The 19,552-nt window shown below is 43.6% G+C and overlaps 3 protein-coding genes across 4 annotated transcripts in view; all 3 read right to left on the bottom strand.

Annotated features, from left to right (window-relative positions):
• Nucleotides 1-3,132, bottom strand: part of LOC119730451 (gastrula zinc finger protein XlCGF26.1-like) — a 32,524-nt gene extending 29,392 nt beyond the window's left edge. For both annotated transcript variants that reach the window (XM_038203367.1, XM_038203368.1), the window contains exon 1: nucleotides 3,063-3,132. The gene's annotated coding sequence lies outside the window, so the exon portion shown is untranslated. The remainder of the gene's footprint in view (nucleotides 1-3,062) is intronic.
• Nucleotides 3,133-5,578: 2,446 nt separating this feature from the next.
• LOC119730448 (gastrula zinc finger protein XlCGF26.1-like) lies at nucleotides 5,579-8,019 on the bottom strand. The gene has a single exon (XM_038203347.1). It carries the CDS (start codon nucleotides 7,982-7,984, stop codon nucleotides 6,092-6,094), a length of 1,893 nt encoding a protein of 630 aa, XP_038059275.1. The 5' UTR covers nucleotides 7,985-8,019; the 3' UTR covers nucleotides 5,579-6,091.
• Nucleotides 8,020-8,146: 127 nt separating this feature from the next.
• LOC119730449 (gastrula zinc finger protein XlCGF26.1-like) overlaps nucleotides 8,147-19,552 on the bottom strand; it is a 53,102-nt gene continuing 41,696 nt past the window's right edge. Inside the window, exons 1-3 of the mRNA XM_038203366.1 lie at nucleotides 17,406-17,581; nucleotides 9,922-9,998; nucleotides 8,147-8,331 (exon numbers count right to left, since the gene is read on the bottom strand). Coding sequence (XP_038059294.1) covers nucleotides 8,306-8,331; nucleotides 9,922-9,998; nucleotides 17,406-17,578 — 276 coding nt within the window. The 5' untranslated portion in view covers nucleotides 17,579-17,581 and the 3' untranslated portion in view covers nucleotides 8,147-8,305. Of the gene's footprint in view, nucleotides 8,332-9,921; nucleotides 9,999-17,405 lie in introns of the transcript that reaches the window.

The raw sequence follows: 19,552 nt of genomic DNA, 5'->3' as shown, positions 1-19,552 counted from the left end.
CCTCCACAGGAGCGGAGTCGCCACTCGGTTAATTCCATTTACTTCAACATAAGAAAAATTATTTCTTTTTTCAGAATTACCACTTGCTAGGAACAATTTAAGGGGTTTTATGGAATAAATGTCTGAATGTGAAGATCTATCCAGGGTGGCTGTCTTTCTCATTCGTATTGTCTTTACCAGCTGCTTGGGGCATTTTGTCCTCCAGGGTATACAAGAAAAAAATGCATACCGTGTGTTAGTAATATAAATGTGTAGGCCCTGCTAGTCAAAGTATGACTATTCGGAGGAGCGTTATTATGGAGGGTTAAGGTACCGTCATGACTGTACGTAGTCTGAAAAATTGGGAGTCTAAATACTGCGTATGAGAGTCCCAAAAGTTTAAGGTATCCATACCGTGCAACTACCCAGAATACTTTGTGAATCACACTCACATTTCTAGATCATAGAGAATGACGTGGATGGTTTTTGAACTGCCAAAAACCTGCCTTAAAATTGGATTTAAGGTCTCAAATTTCGTAGGTCACATGCTTGCAACTATAGCATTTTGGTATGTGTTGTGTGGGCATTATTAGCCAAATGGCGAGTAAAAAAACGTCAGTAGTAATTTTGCATGTTTTCATGCACTCACGGTCCCAGTCTGGACTGTACCGGTAGTTCCAGCGCTCCACAGTAGAGCTAAGTTGGTGTCCTAAACTACACGACTACCCGAAAACAATATTAGCTCAAAGTGCGTACTCAATTTCACAAATAAAGTCCTGAGAAAAAATAATATACCTGCCGTACATACGTATCACAAAAGTATGGCAGAGGATGCTCTTTTTGGTTGTAGGCCTATATTGTAGTCAGGGAATTTGCTTTTACCCCCCGCCCTGCAAAGTTTGCAGGGCGAACAAACAGGATGCTGGGAAGGGCTGATGAATTTACACTCTTATTGGATAGATTTTGCGTGACCTTTGACCTGCAAGTCATCACAACCACTACCCTGCAAGTTTTCAAATGGCCATTAAGACAGAGTAATTACTCTTTTATTCTAATTAACAAATGCTTTTTTCCGTTGAAAAGCTAATAATATATGAAAATCTGTAAACTTATCTGTGCTGTAAATTTTCAGTGTCACTTGCTCAGGCTCCCTTTAAAATTCATGAACGGTCATGCATGAATGCATTATGTGAAGCTCAAAATTGTCCACATATGGTCCGGAAAGAAATCACAATCCAGTATGGAATGTGTGCACATGAGAAAGTTTTCGGATAGCATTTGTGTGCATTGGGTAACTGCAGTCTAGTTACTTCCACTGCCATCCCACTTCCTTCACAAGACTCTGTTCTGTGAAGCTCATCAGCCCTTCCCAGGCAGGCTAGCGCTAGTACTGGCCAGCGCCCTCTTTGCAGGGCCAGTGCCGTGGCGAGCAATTATCAGGGAAAAGAAAATTCACCGGCTGGTGTGGACGGTAATTCTGTCCCCCGTTAAAAGTGTCCGGGGGGGGGGGGGGGGGGCACAGAATTACCTAGCTAAAAGTGTCCTCCCCGGCCCGTTAATTCTGTCCCCTCCAGGTTTTGTTGTCCCCCTAGTTTTGCAATGCAGAAGGCCAGTTCTCTTTATTGTTTTGATGAATTCACTCTACAAGTTATACATTTTTTACTTTTTGGTCTCTTTCTTAGATGTGAAATGTGAAAACAGTGTTTTGATTGATTCGGAGTACGGTGAAAATAGTTAAATACAGCACAAGGTCATGCACTATATACAGTCATGACAGTAGCCCTATACGGTGGACGCCTCATTGATATAACGCCTACTTGCATGACTTGGATTGGTCTGCCTTCCCATCGTAGTGCATAACGAAATTTCCTACTGGATGAAATAACGAAATTTCCTATTGGATGAATTTCCTTCATGTAGCGGGATACACATTATATACACATGCGATAAATGCTGCCACAAATCTTGTGGCGATGCGTGCATGCTCACGAACACGACTCGTATCATCGCATGGGCGATACTTGCACAGGGTCACATTTATCAGGGGGACACTTTCAACGTTGGGCAGGGGGGACATTAGCCCCATAAATGTGGCCTATTTACATAGGCCACACATCCACATGTACAAAAACGTGTCGCACTTTGCCAATTTTGATTTTCACATTTAGGCTTATTTTGAAGGGTTTTTTTTTGCTTTAGAAGCATTTTCACCCTCTTTATAGGCTAATCAGAAAGTGCTGCCTTTTTCAGATGTCTAATTTTTGTGAAATTTCATGTTGAAATATTGACACGCAAACGTGTGCAAATGTATCTGGAAATTTCACGAAAAATGGACATCTGAAAAAGGCAGCTCTTTCTGATTAGCCTATCAAGAGGGTGAGTATGCTTCTAAAGCAAAAAAACCCTACAAAGTAAGCCTCAATGTGAAAATCAAAATTTGGCAAAGTGCGACATGTTTTTGTACACAATGTGCATGTGTGGCCTTAGCCCCATAATTTGCATGAATGTGGCCAGTTTACTGGACTGCCTCCGTCTATGTTTACAGAGGCAGTCCAGTAAACTGGCCACATTTATGGGGCTAGTGTGGCCTATGTTTACGGAGGCAGTCCAGTAAATAGGCCACATTTATGGGGCTAGGGGGACATATTTACCAGGGCCAGGGAGGGGGACAGATTTACCTAGGTAAAAGTGTTCCCCCGGACAGATTTACTGGGTCACGAGCCGGTTAATTTGTCTGGGGGGACACATTTACCAGGGGGGACAGCTCGACAGAATTACCTACCACAGTACTACCAGTACTAGCCCCACTAGTGTGGCCGTCGGTATGCTGCGCTGACTTAGCATACCGCCGGCCACACTAGTGGGGCTATACCAGTAGTACCACACCAGCTAGACCAACAATCACATGACCATGATGACATGACAACAAAGAGCAATTAAGCTTACAAACAGAACAAACATATTTAGTCTGTATCCTAAACTACACGACCATGACGACTAACCAAATACAATAGCTCAAAGTGTGCATATCATTTGCATTTTCTAAAATAATATAAAATGGTTAATCATGTCATGACACTCACCTTGAATAACTTAATTTTGCCGTACTGGCATACGGGGACAGCTAGCACAGGAAGTCACCAAACCAAAATAGACCGCTTGCAGACGCGTTCGATAATCAACGCGCGAAGGCGCGCGACGCCATGTTGTGGGACAAGCGTATATCTATCCATGCACATTTTGTCCCACAACATGGCGTCGCACTCCTTCGCGCGTCAATTATCGAACGCGTCTGCAAGCGGTCTATACGCACGGACGTACCGGACCACTATGGAACGCCAAACGTACCAATTTATGATGTTACCGGGTAAACGTAATTTGATGTCTTCAGACTCGTATGAAAATTGGACTTTTTTTCCCTTTTATTGGTTAAACCCTCTCACGTGACCGGTTCCTCCCCGAATTATCTATGCATAAGCATGCGCAATACCACCAACAAACATCAAAAATATGAAAATACTTATGGGGTCTTATAAAATCAAACCTTTTGTTTGCGGATATTATTGCCCGAGTTTAACGAACGTGGTAAGGGGGGGGGGGGGGTGAAGGGGCAGATCCAGTAATGTTTGCAGTGGCGCTGGGGGGGGGGGGGGGGGGGGGGGTCGTCAGCAAATCTTTGCCAATTTATCAATTTTTGGGTTTAAAAATAGAAAAAAAAAGACAGGGAGGTGGCCTCCAAAAGGAAAGTGGACACGGATGCTCAACATTTTTTTTTTACTTCGCCTCACAAGAATTGTTTTTTTAATTTTGTTATTTTTTTTTGGGGGGGGGGCGGAAATTCGCATTACTTTTAATGAATTTCTATTAACAAAACCAATAATTTGACAGCCCTGATTTTTTTTTACCCCCCTCCCCTCCCCTGTATACCAGGGGGTGTTAAAAAATATACAACACCATGTACAAAAAACTACAAATGAAAACGTACGATACGTACAATAAATTACGAAAGACTTGGATATTAATTTCAAAACTAATCATTTACTCTTTATTATTTGTACATCTCATTGTGATCACATATTACATGACAAGGCATAAATACATAATTTGAGATATTAAAAATTAATACTGTTTTTACAAATAAAATATTTATACACTTTTTAATTGAAGGAAGAAGATGCCCAAAAAGCAGAGCTCGACAAATAGGAATATTCAATATTTACATGTCGGTGAAGGGCAAAGCACAATATGATGTATATTCATAACCTAACTGGGCAGTGTTTAATAAATTACATGCCTGCCTGACCACCCTGGGTGTGTAACTCAACAAACACAACCCTCTGGTTTTCAATTTTTATTTTGCCATTTTAAGGGGCATTTGGTGCCTTTTAGTGTTTTTTAGTGCCTTTTTGTGGCTTTTTGCTTATTGCTTTTGCATACTCCTGTGCAAAAGTGTGATGTCATTTCAGGCCAAAACCTAGTCTTATATTTTGGTGTTCATGTCTGTAGTAAATTTTCTTCTTTTAGTCATTTGTTGTTGTTTGAGTACAGGACAGTGGGCCAAAAAGCAAAATTTTACTTACTTTTGGGCATTCAATTTGGAAAGAAAACCCCTATAAGGCCACAAAAAAAAATACTCGGTCTCTGGTCAGACCGAAGTTCAGGAACTGATGCGGTGACGCAGGTTTTTTTTATTTGGGTGGCTTTATTTTTTTCAAGCTTGAATTGTACAAACAAGGTGTGTACTATTTTGCTTTTTTTGTGTCCTCATGTACATTGGTGTCCTCCATAATTTGCCTTAGTGCCCTTTATCATTTGCCTTGGTGCAATTTCCCCATTCCTTGGTGCTCCATGGTACAAAAATTTGAGGAGATGCGGCAATAGAGGGCACTGTTGTAGCTTCCGTGTTAATTTGAAGAAAAAAAAGGTTGACGCGCATGATTACAATCGACGCTGACCAGAGACCGAGTATTTTTTTTGGGGGGGGGGCTAAAACTGAAGTGTCACCTCAATTTTCATTACAGTAAGATCGACCTCAGTTGTCGCAAAAACATGGACTGATTTTAATGTTAAAAAAATTGCACTTTCCAATAACATTAACCAAAAACAAACATCAAGTTGTTTCATGGAATGTATTTCCAAAGAAACATTCATGTCATAGGCATACATGTATTACACCGATGTGCTTTCATTCATGTCTGAGCATGTGTAAACCATAATGTGTAAAGGCTCGTTTGTTTACCACAGGTCTGACAAACAATTTCTCATCAGTGTGCACCCTGTCATGTTTGCGTAGACTAATTTGACGTATCATTGCTTTACCACAGGTCTCATAACTAACTGCTTTCTCATCACTGTGTATCCTGTCTTGTTGGCGTAGCATAATTTGCTTTGCACATGCTTTACCACAGGTCTCTTAGACCCCCTTTACACTGGGCTGTGACCTTTGGGCCTCCCTTGTGCGACCATAAAACTGGCCAGGTCGCCGTTGGAGGCTCAAATGAGGCTGAATGGATGCCTAGGTCGTTCAAAGGTGGCACACGGGATGTTCAGACATCGCCATGGACGCTATGATCGCCGTAAATTTTTGAACATTTTTTTTTCAAAACAGTCGCACAAAGGTCGCCGAGGAGGTTGGTTGCTCAAAGGTGGCTCAAATGAGGCAGAAGGGAGGCACAAGCATTGCCATGGTTGCAGAATGGATGCACTAATGGTCGGCCAATGGTCGCCACGTCATAGATCCGTTCTATTGCAAATTTTACCGTCAATCTGGGCGATGCTTCTGCCTCCCTTGTGCCTCAAGGGTCGCCTAGGAGGCAGAAGCATGGCCAAATGGTCGACCAATGATCGCCGTTAGTTGCTGTTGGTCGCCGATGATGGCACTGAGGAGGCACAGAGGAGGCACAGAGGAGGCTCAATGGTTGCCCAAACATTGCTCGGGGGTCGCCTATGTTGCCTATAATCGCGTTGGTTGCCGTTGGTTGCACAAGGGAAGCACAGGGGAGGCAGGCAAGTGGCTCAGTGGACCCACAGGTCGCTCGTAGCTCGACATGGAAATGCCCGAAATTTGCATTTTTGGTGGTTCAAGGGAGGCACACAAGGATTGCTGGAGCAGTTACATAGAAACAGGATTTTCTGGGTTTAGGCGATCATTGAGCATCCTGGCAATAGTTTGGTCGCTCATAGGTGGTACAAAGGTCGCAGCCCTGTGAGAAAGGGGCCTTAAAGAAGTGGTATCCTCAACTGTGTGCACTCTGTCATGTAATAGAAGACTACATTTCTTATGAAAGGATTCACAAACAAATGGTTTCTCACCCGTGTGTACTCTCGCATGATTGTGTAGGATACCTTTCCGTGTAAAGGCTTTTCCACAGGTCTCACAAACGTACGGTTTCTCACCAGTGTGCACCCTGTCATGTATGCGTAGATAACCATGACTTGTAAAAGCTTTACCACAGGTCTCACAAACAAATGGTTTCTCGCCAGTGTGGACCCTATTATGACTGCCTAGAGTACTTTTGTCAGAAAAGGCTTTACCACATGTCTCACAAACAAATGGTTTCTCACCAGTGTGTACAACGGTATGTGCTTGAAGATGACCTTGCCGAGTAAAAGCTTTTCCACAGGTCTCACAAACAAATGGTTTCTCACCAGTGTGCACCCTGTTGTGTCTGTTTAAATCACATCGTGTAGAAAAGGCTTCACCACAGGTCTCACAAACAAATGGTTTCTTGCCGTTGTGTACCCTGTGATGTTGGCGTAGATTAGCTTGCTGTGTAAAGGCTTTACCACAGGTTTCACAAACAAATGGTGTCTCGCCGGTGTGCACCCTATTATGACTGCCTAGAGTACTTTTGTCAGTAAAGGCTTTACCACATGTCTCACAAACAAATGGTTTCTCACCAGTGTGTACCCTGTCATGTATGCGTAGACTGTGTTTATCAGTGAAGGCTTTACCACAGGTTTCACAAACAAATGGTTTCTCACCGGAGTGTACCATGTCATGTTGGCGCAGATTACTTTTCGAACTAAAGGCTTTACCACAGGTTTCACAAACAAATAATTTCTCACCCGTGTGTACTCTCGCATGATTGTGTAGGATACCTTTCCGTGTAAAGGCTTTTCCACAGGCCTCACAAACGTACGGTTTCTCACCAGTGTGCACCCTGTCATGTATGCGTAGATAACCATGACTTGTAAAAGCTTTACCACAGGTTTTACAAACAAATGGTTTCTCGCCAGTGTGGACCCTATTATGACTGCCTAGAGTACTTTTGTCAGAAAAGGCTTTACCACAGGTCTCACAAACGTACGGTTTCTCACCAGTGTGCACCCTGTCATGTATGCGTAGATAACCATGACTTGTAAAAGCTTTACCACAGGTTTTACAAACAAATGGTTTCTCGCCAGTGTGGACCCTATTATGACTGCCTAGAGTACTTTTGTCAGAAAAGGCTTTACCACAGGTCTCACAAACGTACGGTTTCTCACCAGTGTGCACCCTGTCATGTATGCGTAGATAACCATGACTTGTAAAAGCTTTACCACAGGTTTTACAAACAAATGGTTTCTCACCAGTGTGCATCCTGTTGTGTCTATTTAAACCACCTCGTGTAGAAAAGGCTTTACTGCAGATCTCACAAACAAATGGTTTCTCACCGGAGTGTACCATGTCATGTTGGCGCAGATTACTTTTGTCAGTAAAGGCTTTACCACATGTCTCACAAACAAATGGTTTCTCACCAGTGTGTACCCTGTCATGTATGTGTAGACTGCGTTGATCAGTGAAGGCTTTACCACAGGATTCACAAACAAATAATTTCTCACCCGTGTGTACTCTCGCATGAGTGTGTAGGCTACCTTTCTGTGTGAAGGCTTTTCCACAGTTCTCACAAACGTACGGTTTCTCGCCAGTGTGCACCCTGTCATGTATGCGTAGATAACCATGACTTGTAAAAGCTTTACCACAGGTCTCACAAACAAATGGTTTCTTAATGGAGAGCAACATGTTTGTAGATTTCTTCAGTCAGAAAAGGCTTTATCATAGACTTCAGAAGCAAATGGTTTCCCACAAGTGGGCCTCATTTGGTGCTGATTCAGCCCAGAACTTGATCAAAAGGTTTTGTTACAGAAAGATCACATCAAACTTTTTGTCCTATGTTTTGAAGTGCGTATCTTGACGGCATACTAAAAATTGCCTCAACTTCAGCAGCTGTCAGTCTTTACAGAATGCTGCAGACTATGAAAGCATCATCACATGGGCTGGATGTGACGCAACTTAAGATGCCTTCCTTGATTGATTCAAAATCTTTTGATTCCAGACGGAACTTCAGTGCGCTTGTCGTCCCCAGAAGACTGTGTGGGAAAACACAAACAAAAAGAAACATACTGATTTTACTACTACATTTAAAATGCTGCTTTACCATATACTTTTGATCCTATTTATAATGTGTTTCGTGTGCACTGAATGAATACTGAATGCTTTTCTTCGATCAGTCATAGACTGTAAAAAATTCAATCTTGTTCCCCTAGTTGCCAAGTTTCTAATTACTCAGGCTAGACACCAACAGTCAAAGCGTACTTTCAAAGGGCGTCCGAGTGACTAGTCCAATTGACATCAACAGACAAAAGCAAGTTCAACTTGCAAGGCGCAGCTGGCTTAACAATCTCTGTACAGTCAAAGTACATTGTAAAGCTAGGTTTCATAACAATCACAACCAGTCATTCCTACTCTATGAAGGCAGGGAGCACTCATCTATTAACCCTCAATCAAAATCCTCCAACTAGCCTCATGGAAAAATAGCATATAGCCTCAATCCTGCAAGTTTCTCAATTTTTTCTTGAATATGGTGTGTTGAGGGGTCACCACTGCCTGAATCCTGCAAAATCCTGCGGCAGTGACTGTCAATATGTTGAGGCTTGGCCAGTGAAATCCTATGGCAGTACAGAAGATTTTAAGCATAATCCAGGCTATGCATGGCTGAGCAAAAACATCACAAGGTTTCGGCCCAAGATCTTGACAATTAAAGTGCATCCTACAAAATCAGTAGAGCAATTCTGCCATCAATCCTCCAAATTCCTCCATTTTGTCAAAGAGGATTTTGAAGGATTCAGGTCCCAATTTCATGGAATCCGTAAGCATGGAATTCTGCGCTTATGGGTGCCCTAAGCGCAGATCTATTTCATGGATTCTGTAAGCAGAGATTTTGTGCTTAAAAAGTTAGCGCAGAATTTCTGCGCTTAAGGCTGATATTTTGTGCTAAACAGTGGGAAAATGGCAATTATTCGTCGAAGAAGACATTGCCGCGGTCGTTGCAATTACCGCCGACCGCGAGTACTAACTGCGAGATCGGCAAAATCCCCTGGAAATTTTCTCTCCAGCACAGATTTGGGCTAGGTACATGTATAGGTTTAGGCCTCAGACCGTGTTAAATTTGGGGGAAAGGTCCTTCTATTATACTTTTTTCCCTCTATAAGAGGTAGCTAGTGTTACATCAATTTCAGGAGTGAAGGGTGCTCCCCTCCTCTTTTTTGTCTCATTTTCGTTGCTCATTTTCAAGTTTGCACACGACAAATATGTAGCAGACGACTTTGCCTATTTAAGCCGCAGTTTATTTACTTTCAAACACTTCTCACTAATACGCATGCGCAGTGGCTATACAGTTCGTGCTAACCGTAGCAAATAAATTTTGCGCCCATGAAATGCGCTTACAGTAAGCGTAAATTTTTTGCTACCGTTAGCGCCGATTCCCCGCGTACGCTTACGGATTCCATGAAATTGGGCCCAGGGCGGTAAAACAGTCCCTTTATTTAGGCTGCATGGGCCTTGTTGAAGTTATAAAAGTGTTATTGTTGTTTCTGATTGACTTCAGTGTACATGTAGTTAGTTCCAATTCATGTTTTAATGTCATTTGCTTAGATTTCAGTTTCTTGAAATACACTCACCACGGCTCAGTTGTATCTGCCCGCCCTTCAGTCTCAGTCCGCAGTAAGTGAAGACGATGTGATCAATACATGTAGGTCTGCAAGATATTTCAGAAAAAAAAAGAGATCACACCATAAGTAGATATCGTTCCCTTTTTTATAATCGGTGACATTGGCTTGGGAATTTGGCTTGATTAATTTAAACCAAAAAAGGAAACAAAAAAGTCAAAGCACCACTCGCCTTAATAGGAATGTGTTAATATAGTTCCAACCAGTGTTGGAGTACTCGTACACGAACTACTCGAGTACCAATAAGAACTTGGCCCGTACTCGATCATTAGTACTCGAAAAAAACAAGTACTTGGCATGTACTCCAAATTTAGTGCTCGGACTCGTTCCTGAACTCGACAAATTGTACTCGGTGAACTCGATCCCAGTCGCGCAGTACTCGAAAAGAAAATTCAGATTTTTTCCAAAACTTTTTCCAGACTTTGACCAAAAATTTCACCGAGTGTATATGAAAATGATGAAAGTATTGCGCCGTATTCTTTGTCGACTCTAAATCGAGTATTCGTGAATGGGTATTGGCAGCGCTCGCAGTATCACTGGCGCACATTTTTACTGCCCTATTCCTACTGAATACTACAAGAATATCAGTGAAATAAATCGCAACCTTCTTTCCATGGGCTGCATGAGCGTTCATCACAGGAGGCATTTTCTAACTAAGGCGTGGAAAGATCGTATCCATGGGGAAGAGGTTGTGCGCATCACTCTTTGTTGGAAACCTGTCACATTCTCTGGCGCATGGCGCGAGTTCGATCCAGACGTACTGTATATGTCTTCTTCGTCAGAAATTATATCTTGGGGGTTTAAAGATCACAAGGAATATTTCGCTAATGGACAGAAGTAGCACAGCGCAGTATGCAAGTCATGTGGGCTGCAGATTTCGGAGATAGGCCTAGCAATGAATGTTACTAAAGTACGCCTATAGTTTGTACTTTTCTGTCTGTGTTGAATATTAAGGGAAACAATATCCAAGGTACGTTGCCTGTCCAATTTGCATATTTTATTCAATTTCTCCTCCGACAGTATTGACGTTAATACAATTAGGATTTCATATTGCAGGGGTTGGCGGATGAACCATTTGGAAGTTCGTTTGGAAGTTCGTTTGGAAGTTCGTTCGGAAGTTCGTTCGGAAGTTCGTTCGGAAGTTCGTTCGGAAGTTCGTTCGGAAATTTGTTCAGAAGTTTGGTCTTTTAGATTACAAACAAAGGGAAAGGAAATACATCAAGTAACAAATTGGAACTGTTCTGCAACGGCGAGTCTCATAAATGCGATGCAGGACGAGAACATATGGATATGCGTCTATTTCCGACACCTTGGCGAGTGTACCCCTATTTATCTATTAATTCGGCAACAAAAATGCTTAGATATATGGTCTAGGATAATTGGTTGATCAGGAAACGAATACTAATAATCATATGAATCTGCTAAAATCACGTAATTAGAACAAATGAGTCAACAAATCATACCACCCGTTCCAACCCAGCAACATTTTCTAAAGCATGGTCTGCGCGGTGATGAGCGGTTGGCTTCTAGAGGGCGCCCTTCACGCTTAGCGGTTTTGCAACACAGCCGCCCCTAAACTGTGTGCAACAGTTTACTTGCTACAGGCGAAAGGTAAGGTAAGGTAAGGCAAGGTAAGGTAAGGTAAAGAACACTGGAGTATAAGAACAGTTAAAGGTTAAGTAACAGGAACACTCCACACAGTAGAGAAACATTAACAACATGGCCGCCCCATGAACAAGGGAAGGGTAAAGAACAACAAGGTCACAACTACATGTTGTATTAGTCTAGGTTATGTAGGACTGGGTCAGCTCCTTCAGCTGGACCTTGTGTTTCATCTGGCAGCCGGATCAGTCTGGAAACTGGACGGGTGTAGACACGACCACCAGTCTCTACCTTCACTGCACGTACATGCCCATCACCCCTAGAACCCCAGTTACCCGGGCCAAGCTTAGGGCCAGGAAGCTCGGATCTGCTGTGGGTCTATCATCAGGACCACATTACCCACTGCCATATCCTGCATCTCACCTTGCCACTTCTGGCGGGCTTGCATAGCGGGCCAAGATACGAGCTAACGAACTCCCTCCAAAACTGCTGCATCAAGCCTGACATGGCGCCAATGACGACGACCATGGACATACTGCTATAGATAAATGACCTGGGGTGGAGCATGGTCCCGCCGCCCCATAAGCAGCACGAATGGGGTGATTGGATAAGGGTCTGCAACATCGGAGGACACATACCCCAAAGGTTTTGAGTTGAGGAGTACGTGCTTCCACCTCAACCAAACTGGTGTACAGGACAGAGGTAGATACAGTCCGGTTACCAAGGATGGCAGATAGCGCTGTCTTCACTGAGCGCACTTCCCTTCCCCAAGTTCCACCAAAGTGAGGAGCTGCGGGTGGGTTGAACTGGAATCGGACTTTGTACTTTCCAAGCTTTTCCTGCAAGCTAGGCGTCATCTCACTGAAGGCCTTTGTCAACTCTGTCAATCCTCCCTTGAAATTGGTTCTATTGTCACACAGGATCTCATATGGAGCACCTCTCCAGCAACGGAAATGGTTAAATGCCATCAGGAAGGCATCAGCATCAAGGGAGTCAAGTAGATCAAGATAGACTGCTCGGGTGGTCATACACTTCCAAAGGATTCCCCATCTCTGTTCAGTCCTTTGGCCAATAGAAACCTTGAATGGGCCAAAACCATCGACTCCTGTGGAATAAAAGGCAGGTTTGTTAAAGCGGAGTCGGGCTGTTGGCAAATCTGTCATCTTGGGAAAGGAGGGCTTTCCACGTCGCCTGATGCAGCCTTCACAGTGACTTTGCAGGCTTCGGATAGAGTGTCCCCCCCCCCCCCCCCCCCACCGCAGCAGCCAGAAACGACGTCGTAGGTCAGCAAGGACCATGTCGGCACCGCCTCTTGGACTGAGCAGACGAGTAATTGGGTGTTTGGGGTCTAGCACTATCGGGTGCTTGGCATCAGCATTCAGCACTGATGCCCGACGGAGTCACCCACCAACTTGGATGACCTTATTCTGGTTGTCATATTCAGGGGAAAGGCAACTCAATCTGCTTTTATTTGAAACTGGTTTGCCAACGCAGAGAGTCACAAGGTCATTTGGAAAACAGTCTGACTGCACTTGCTGGAAAAGGAGTTTCTCAACCTCCAAACGGTCATCAGCGCTCAAGAACTGGGGTTTTTCTTGGTCTCTAAACATGTAGAGAGCTTCACCATACCCCTCAACCAGCCTGTCCCATGAGTCGAATTGTGAAACATCAACCTCTGGACGTTTCTCTTGGGGTGTCACCAGCAGTCTGGTGAAGAAGTCTGGCTTCAATTCCACACTTGCCGCTTCCAGGGTGACCTTGGGTGGTTTTCTGGGCCAATTTGCTTCAGGCTGAAGTAGAAATGGTGGTGTGTGCCATCGACTACTTTCATGTAACTGTCGCAACTGGAGACCTCGAGTGAGGTCATCAGCGGGATTGTTTTCAGACTCTACATACCGCCAATTAACATGATCTGTGAGCTGCTGCACTTCAGCAACACGGGCTGCAACAAATCTGTTATACCGGCAAGACTCAGACTCATGACTCATGCAAGTACAGTCGTACTGTCACTCCAGCAGGTAAGTGGAATCTTCATGGCCAGTTCATCTTCCAGCAGCTCAACAAGTTCTGCCCCGCTGACTGCAGCCAAAAGCTCCAGTCTGGGTATGGTCTGTACACTTTTCGGTGCCAAGCGTGATCTCGCCATCACAAATCGAGTTGAGACCTTGCCTGTCTGGTTTACTGCTCGTAGGTATGCGACTGCCCCGTAGGCCTTCTCGGATGCATCACAGAACACATGCAACTGGTACAACTCAGCATTGCCCTGCGAATGAGTACCGGCCAATCTGTCAACCGAAGCTTGTAAGTCAGGACATCTGCTTCAAAATTCCAACGAGGTCCCAAAGCTGCTTCGCCAGGAGAATCACTGCCCAGGGAGAGCCAGCACTCAGTGTTGTGTGACCGAGCTTCTGGAGGCAGGTCGGCAACCACTGCAGCCGCATTACTGGCCCACTTGACGATTGGGAACCCCCCACTGCCAAGGGCTTTACACAACCCTTCCACAAGCAGTCGGGCTTTGTCAACAGTTGGCTTCCCATCAAGGCAGTTGTCCACATAAAAAAGCCTCAAGAACACTGCGCAGAATATCTGGGTCCTTTACATTGTCCTTCACATGCTTCTGGAGTGCAACAGCATGGACTACACGTCGTCCCAAATGGGAGGACGTTCCACTCAAGCTCCTCCGGTTCTTTGACTTCGGTGCCCTCCAAAGGAAACAAAGCATGGATTGGTCTGTTTCCAATGTGGACACACAATGGAACATCGCCTTGATATCTCCAGTTATGGCTACCAAGTGCTTTCGAAATCCAAGCAGAACACCTATTAATGATGATCCAAGGATGGGACCCGGTAGGTGGTTGTCGTTCAGTGATTCACCCTGGTAGGGAAAGGCACAGTTGAAAACTAGGCGGGACTTGTCATTCTGATGCACGACATGATGTGGAATGTACCACTGCGATTCTGGTTTCTGGTCACTTCCCCCTTGGTCAAGAGTGCAGACAAGACCCGCTTCTTTTTTGAGCCTTGATCTTGCTACAATGGATCTTCGCCAACTCAGGGTCCTTTGAAGGCGCTTCTCATTTCGCTATAATGAGGGTAGCACCGGCCGAGCTGGCTGGGCTGGAGAACGTGGAGTTATCACGCCTCCACAGGAGCGGAGTCGCCACTCGGTTTAATAACTCCATTTACTTCAAAATAATAATATTATTTCTTTTTTCAGAATTACCGCTAGTTAGGAACAATTTAAGGGGTTTTATGGAATAAATGTCTGAATGTGTAGATCTATCCAGGGAGGCTGTCTTTCTCATTCGTATTGTCTTTACCAGCTTCTTGGGGCATTTTGTCCTCCAGGGTATGCAAGAAAAAAAATGCATACCGTGTGTTAGTAATGTTATTATGGAGGGTTACAGGGTACCGTCATGACTGTACGTAGTCTGAAAATTTGGGAGTCTAAATACTGCGTATGAGAGTCCCAAAACTTTAAGGTATCCATACCGTGCATCTACCCAGAATACTTTGTGAATCACACTAGATCATAGAGAATGACGTGGATGGTTTTTGAACTGCCAAAAACCTGCATTAAAATTGGACTTAGGGTCTCAAATTTTGCAGACCTGTGACATGCTTGCAACTATAGCATTTTGATGTATGTGTTGTGTGGGCATTATTAATATTAGCCAAATGGTGAGTAAAAAAAGTCAGTAGTAATTTTGCATGTTTTGATGCACTCACAGTCCCAGTCTGGACTGTACCGGTAGTTCCAGCGCTCCACAGCAGAGCTAAGTTGGTGTCCTAAACCAAACGACTACCCGAAAACAATATTAGCTCAAAGTGCGTACTCAATTTCACAAATAAAGTCCTGAGAAAAATATACCTGCCGTGCATACGTATCACAAAAGTATGGCAGAGGACGCTCTTTTTGGTTGTAGGCCTATATTGTAGTCAGGGAATTTGCTTTTACCCCCCGCCCTGCAAAGTTTGCAGGGCGAACAAACAGGATGCTGGGAAGGGCTGATGAATTTACACTCTTATTGGATAGATTTTGCGTGACCTTTGACCTGCAAGTCATCACAACCACTACCCTGCAAGGTTTCAAATGGCCGTTAAGACAGAGTCATTACTCTTTTATTCTAATTAACAAATGCTTTTTTCCGTTGAAAAGCTAATAATGTATGAAAATCTGTAAACTTATCTGTGCTGTAAATTTTCAGTGTCACTTGCTCAGGCTCCCTTTAAATTCATGAACGGTCATGCATGAATGCATTATGTGAAGCTCAAAATTGTCCACATATGGTCCGGAAAGAAATCACAATCCAGTATGGAATGTGTGCACATGAGAAAGTTTTCGGATAGCATTTGTGTGCATTGGGTAACTGCAGTCTAGTTACTTCCACTGCCATCCCACTTCCTTCACAAGACTCTGTTGTGAAGCTCATCAGCCCTTCCCAGGCAGGCTAGCGCTAGTACTGGCCAGCGCCCTCTTTGCAGGGCCAGTGCCGTACGTGGCGAGCAATTATCAGGGAAAAGAAAATTCACCGGCCGATGTGGAGGGTAATTCTGTCCTCCGTTAAAAGTGTCCGGGGGGACAGAATTACCTAGGTAAAAGTGTCCTCCCCGGCCCGTTAATTCTGTCCCCCCTTCAGGTAATTTTGTCCCCTCCAGTTTTTTTTGTCCCCCTAGTTTTGCAATGCAGAAGGCCAGTTCTCTATATTGTTTTGATGAATTCACTCAGTACAAGTTATACATTTTTTACTTTTGGTCTGCCCTTCATGGAGATGAAAAAAAAATTACTTTTTGGTCTCTTTCTTAGATGTGAAATGTGAACACAATGTTTTGATCGATTCGGAGTACGGTGAAAATACAGCACAAAGTCATGCACTACATACAGTCATAAAAGTAGCCCTATTGATATAACGCCTACTTGCATGACTTGGACTGGTCTGCATTCCCATCGTAGCACATAACGAAATTTCCTATTGGATGACATAACAAAATTTCCTATTGGATGAATTTCCTTCATGTAGCGGGTACACATTATATAAACATGCGATAAATGCTGCCACAAATCTTGCAGCAAATGTAGCTTGAGTAACTCCAGCTGACATGCTCCATATTCATTCACATGTGAATGAATATGGAGCATGTCAGCTGGAGTTACTCAAGCTACAGCAAATGCTGCCTTAATCTTGTGGCAATGCGTGCTCACGAAAACGACACGTATCATCACATGGGCGATACTTGCACGGGGTCACATTTATCAGGGGGCAGGGGGACATATTTACCAGGGAGGGGGCCAGATCTACCAAGGTAAAAGTGTCCCCCAGCCCGGACAGATTTACGGGTCACGAGCCGGTAAATTTGTCCGGGGGACACATTTACCAGGGGGGGACAGAATTACCTGCCACACTAGCCCAGGTGGTAGTCCGAGTAACTTGGACCCAACTTATCGCCTTTTTTAACATTTGGACATGGTCTGGCGATCGCCAGACCATGTCCAAATGTTTAAAAAGGCGATAAGTTGGGTCCAAGTTACTCGGACTACCCAGGTGGACACTCTTTCCTCCCTACGTAACGGAGGGATGCAATGAAGACTTCGTCCAACCTGGGCTACCTGCCACACCAGCTAGACCAACATGCATGCATGACATGACCACAATAAATTTCACAAAGAGCAAAGATTACAAACGGAACATTTAGTCTGTATCCTAACCTACACGACTAACCAAATACAATAGGTCAAAGTGTGCATATTATTAATTTGCATTTCAAAAATAATATTAAATGGTTATTGTTCAAACATTGAGAAATAAACACATGGTTCAAGTCATGACACTCACCTTCCTTGAATAACTGAATTTTGCCGTACTGGCATACAGCACAGGGAGTCACCAAACCAAAATGATAAACAATTGAACAGCGCCCTCTCTACGTACCACTGGCAGTGCAGCTCAGTGGCACGCGGTGCGTACCCGTACCCGACGAAACTTTCGTTGAGCATGGTTCGAGTCATGGGCGTTGCGAGGGGGGGGGGGGGGACGGGGGGCACTTGCCCCCCCCCCCCCCCCCTCCGGAATAGCAAAACAAAAAAAAGGGGGGGGGAAAGAAAAAAAAAAGAAAAGAAAAAGAGGCGCGAAGACAAAGTGGTGTAAATTTAATGAGTGGGGGGGGGGGGGGGAATGTCCCTGCCCCCCTCTAAAACTGATATATCGAGAATGTGTTCAGAAATACAAGCATTTTTTGGCAAATTTTTTTTTGCCCCCGTCTAGAAAAAATCCTGGCGACGCCCATGGTTCGAGTTTGCTTACTGGGACAAACATCAAGAATATAATAATACTTATGGGGTCTTATAAAATCAAACCTTTTGTTTGCGGATATTATTGCCGGAGTTTAACGATCGTGGGAAAGGGGGGGGGGGGTTGAAGGGGCAGATCCAGTAATGTTTGCAGGGGCGCTGCAGGGGGGGGGGGGGGGGGGGTCGTCAGCAAATCTTTGCAAATTTATCAATTTTAGGTGTTTAAAAATAGAAAAAAAAAGACAGGGAGGTGGCCTCCAAAAGGAAAGTGGACACGGATGCTCAACTTCTTTTTTTTTTTACTTCGCCTCACAAGAATTTTTTTTAAAATTTTGTTAGGTTTTTTGGAGGGGGGGGGGGATTCACATGACTTTTAATGAATTTCTATTAACAAAACCAATAATTTGACAGCCCTGAATTCTTTTTACCCCCTCCCCTCCCCTGATCTGTATACCGGGGGGTGTTAAAAAAATATACCTGACCATGTACAAAAAAACTACAAATGAAAACGTACGGTACGTACAATAAATTACGAAAGACTTGGATATTAATTTCATAACTAATCGTTTATTCTTTATTTTTTTGTACATCACATATTACATGACAAGGCATAAATACATAATTTGAGATATTAAAAAATTAATACTGTTTTTACAAATAAAATATTTATACACTTTTTAATTGAAGGAAGAAGATGCCCAAAAAGCAGAGCTCGACAAATAGGAATATTCAATATTTACATGTCGGTGAAGGGCAAAGCACAATATGATGTATATTCATAACCTAACTGGGCAGTGTTTAATAAATTACATGCCTGCCTGACCACCCTGGGTGTGTAACTCAACAAACACAACCCTCTGGTTTTCAATTTTTATTTTGCCATTTTAAGGGGCATTTGGTGCCTTTTAGTGTTTTTTAGTGCCTTTTTGTGGCTTTTTGCTTATTGCTTTTGCATACTCCTGTGCAAAAGTGTGATGTCATTTCAGGCCAAAACCTAGTCTTATATTTTGGTGTTCATGTCTGTAGTAAATTTTCTTCTTTTAGTCATTTGTTGTTAAGTTTGAGTACAGGACAGTGGGCCAATAAGCAAAATTTTACTTACTTTTGGGCATTCAATTTGGAAAGAAAACCCCTATAAGGCCCCCCCCCCCCCAAAAAAATACTCGGTCTCTGGTCAGACCGAAGTTCCGGAACTGATGCGGCGACGCAGGTTTTTCTTATTTGGGTGGCTTATTTGGGTGTACTATTTTGCTTTTTTTGTGTCCTCATGTACATTGGTGTCCTCCATAATTTGCCTTAGTGCCCTTTATCATTTGCCTTGGTGCAATTTCCCCATTCCTTGGTGCTCCATGGTACAAAAATTTGAGGAGATGCGGCAATAGAGGGCACTGTTGTAGCTTCCGTGTTAATTTGAAGAAAAAAAAAGGTTGACGCGCATGATTAAAATCGATGCACGCGCTGACCAACCCGAGTATTTTTTTTTTGGCCTAAAACTGAAGTGTCACCTCAATTTTCATTACAGTAACAGCGACCTCAGTTGTCGCAAAAATATGGACTGATTTTAATGTTAAAAAAAAAATGCACTTTCCAATAACATTAATCAAAAAGCGACGTCAATTTGTTTCATGGAATGTATTTCCAAAGAAACATTCATGTCATAGGCATATTATACCGTCGTGCCTTCATTCATGT

The sequence above is a fragment of the Patiria miniata genome, unplaced genomic scaffold (genome assembly GCF_015706575.1).
Source record: "Patiria miniata isolate m_02_andy unplaced genomic scaffold, ASM1570657v1 HiC_scaffold_22, whole genome shotgun sequence".
NCBI classification, from domain to species: Eukaryota; Metazoa; Echinodermata; class Asteroidea; order Valvatida; family Asterinidae; genus Patiria; species Patiria miniata.
Note: the sequence above shows the minus strand (reverse complement) of the source record. Positions and strands in the feature narration are given on the sequence as shown.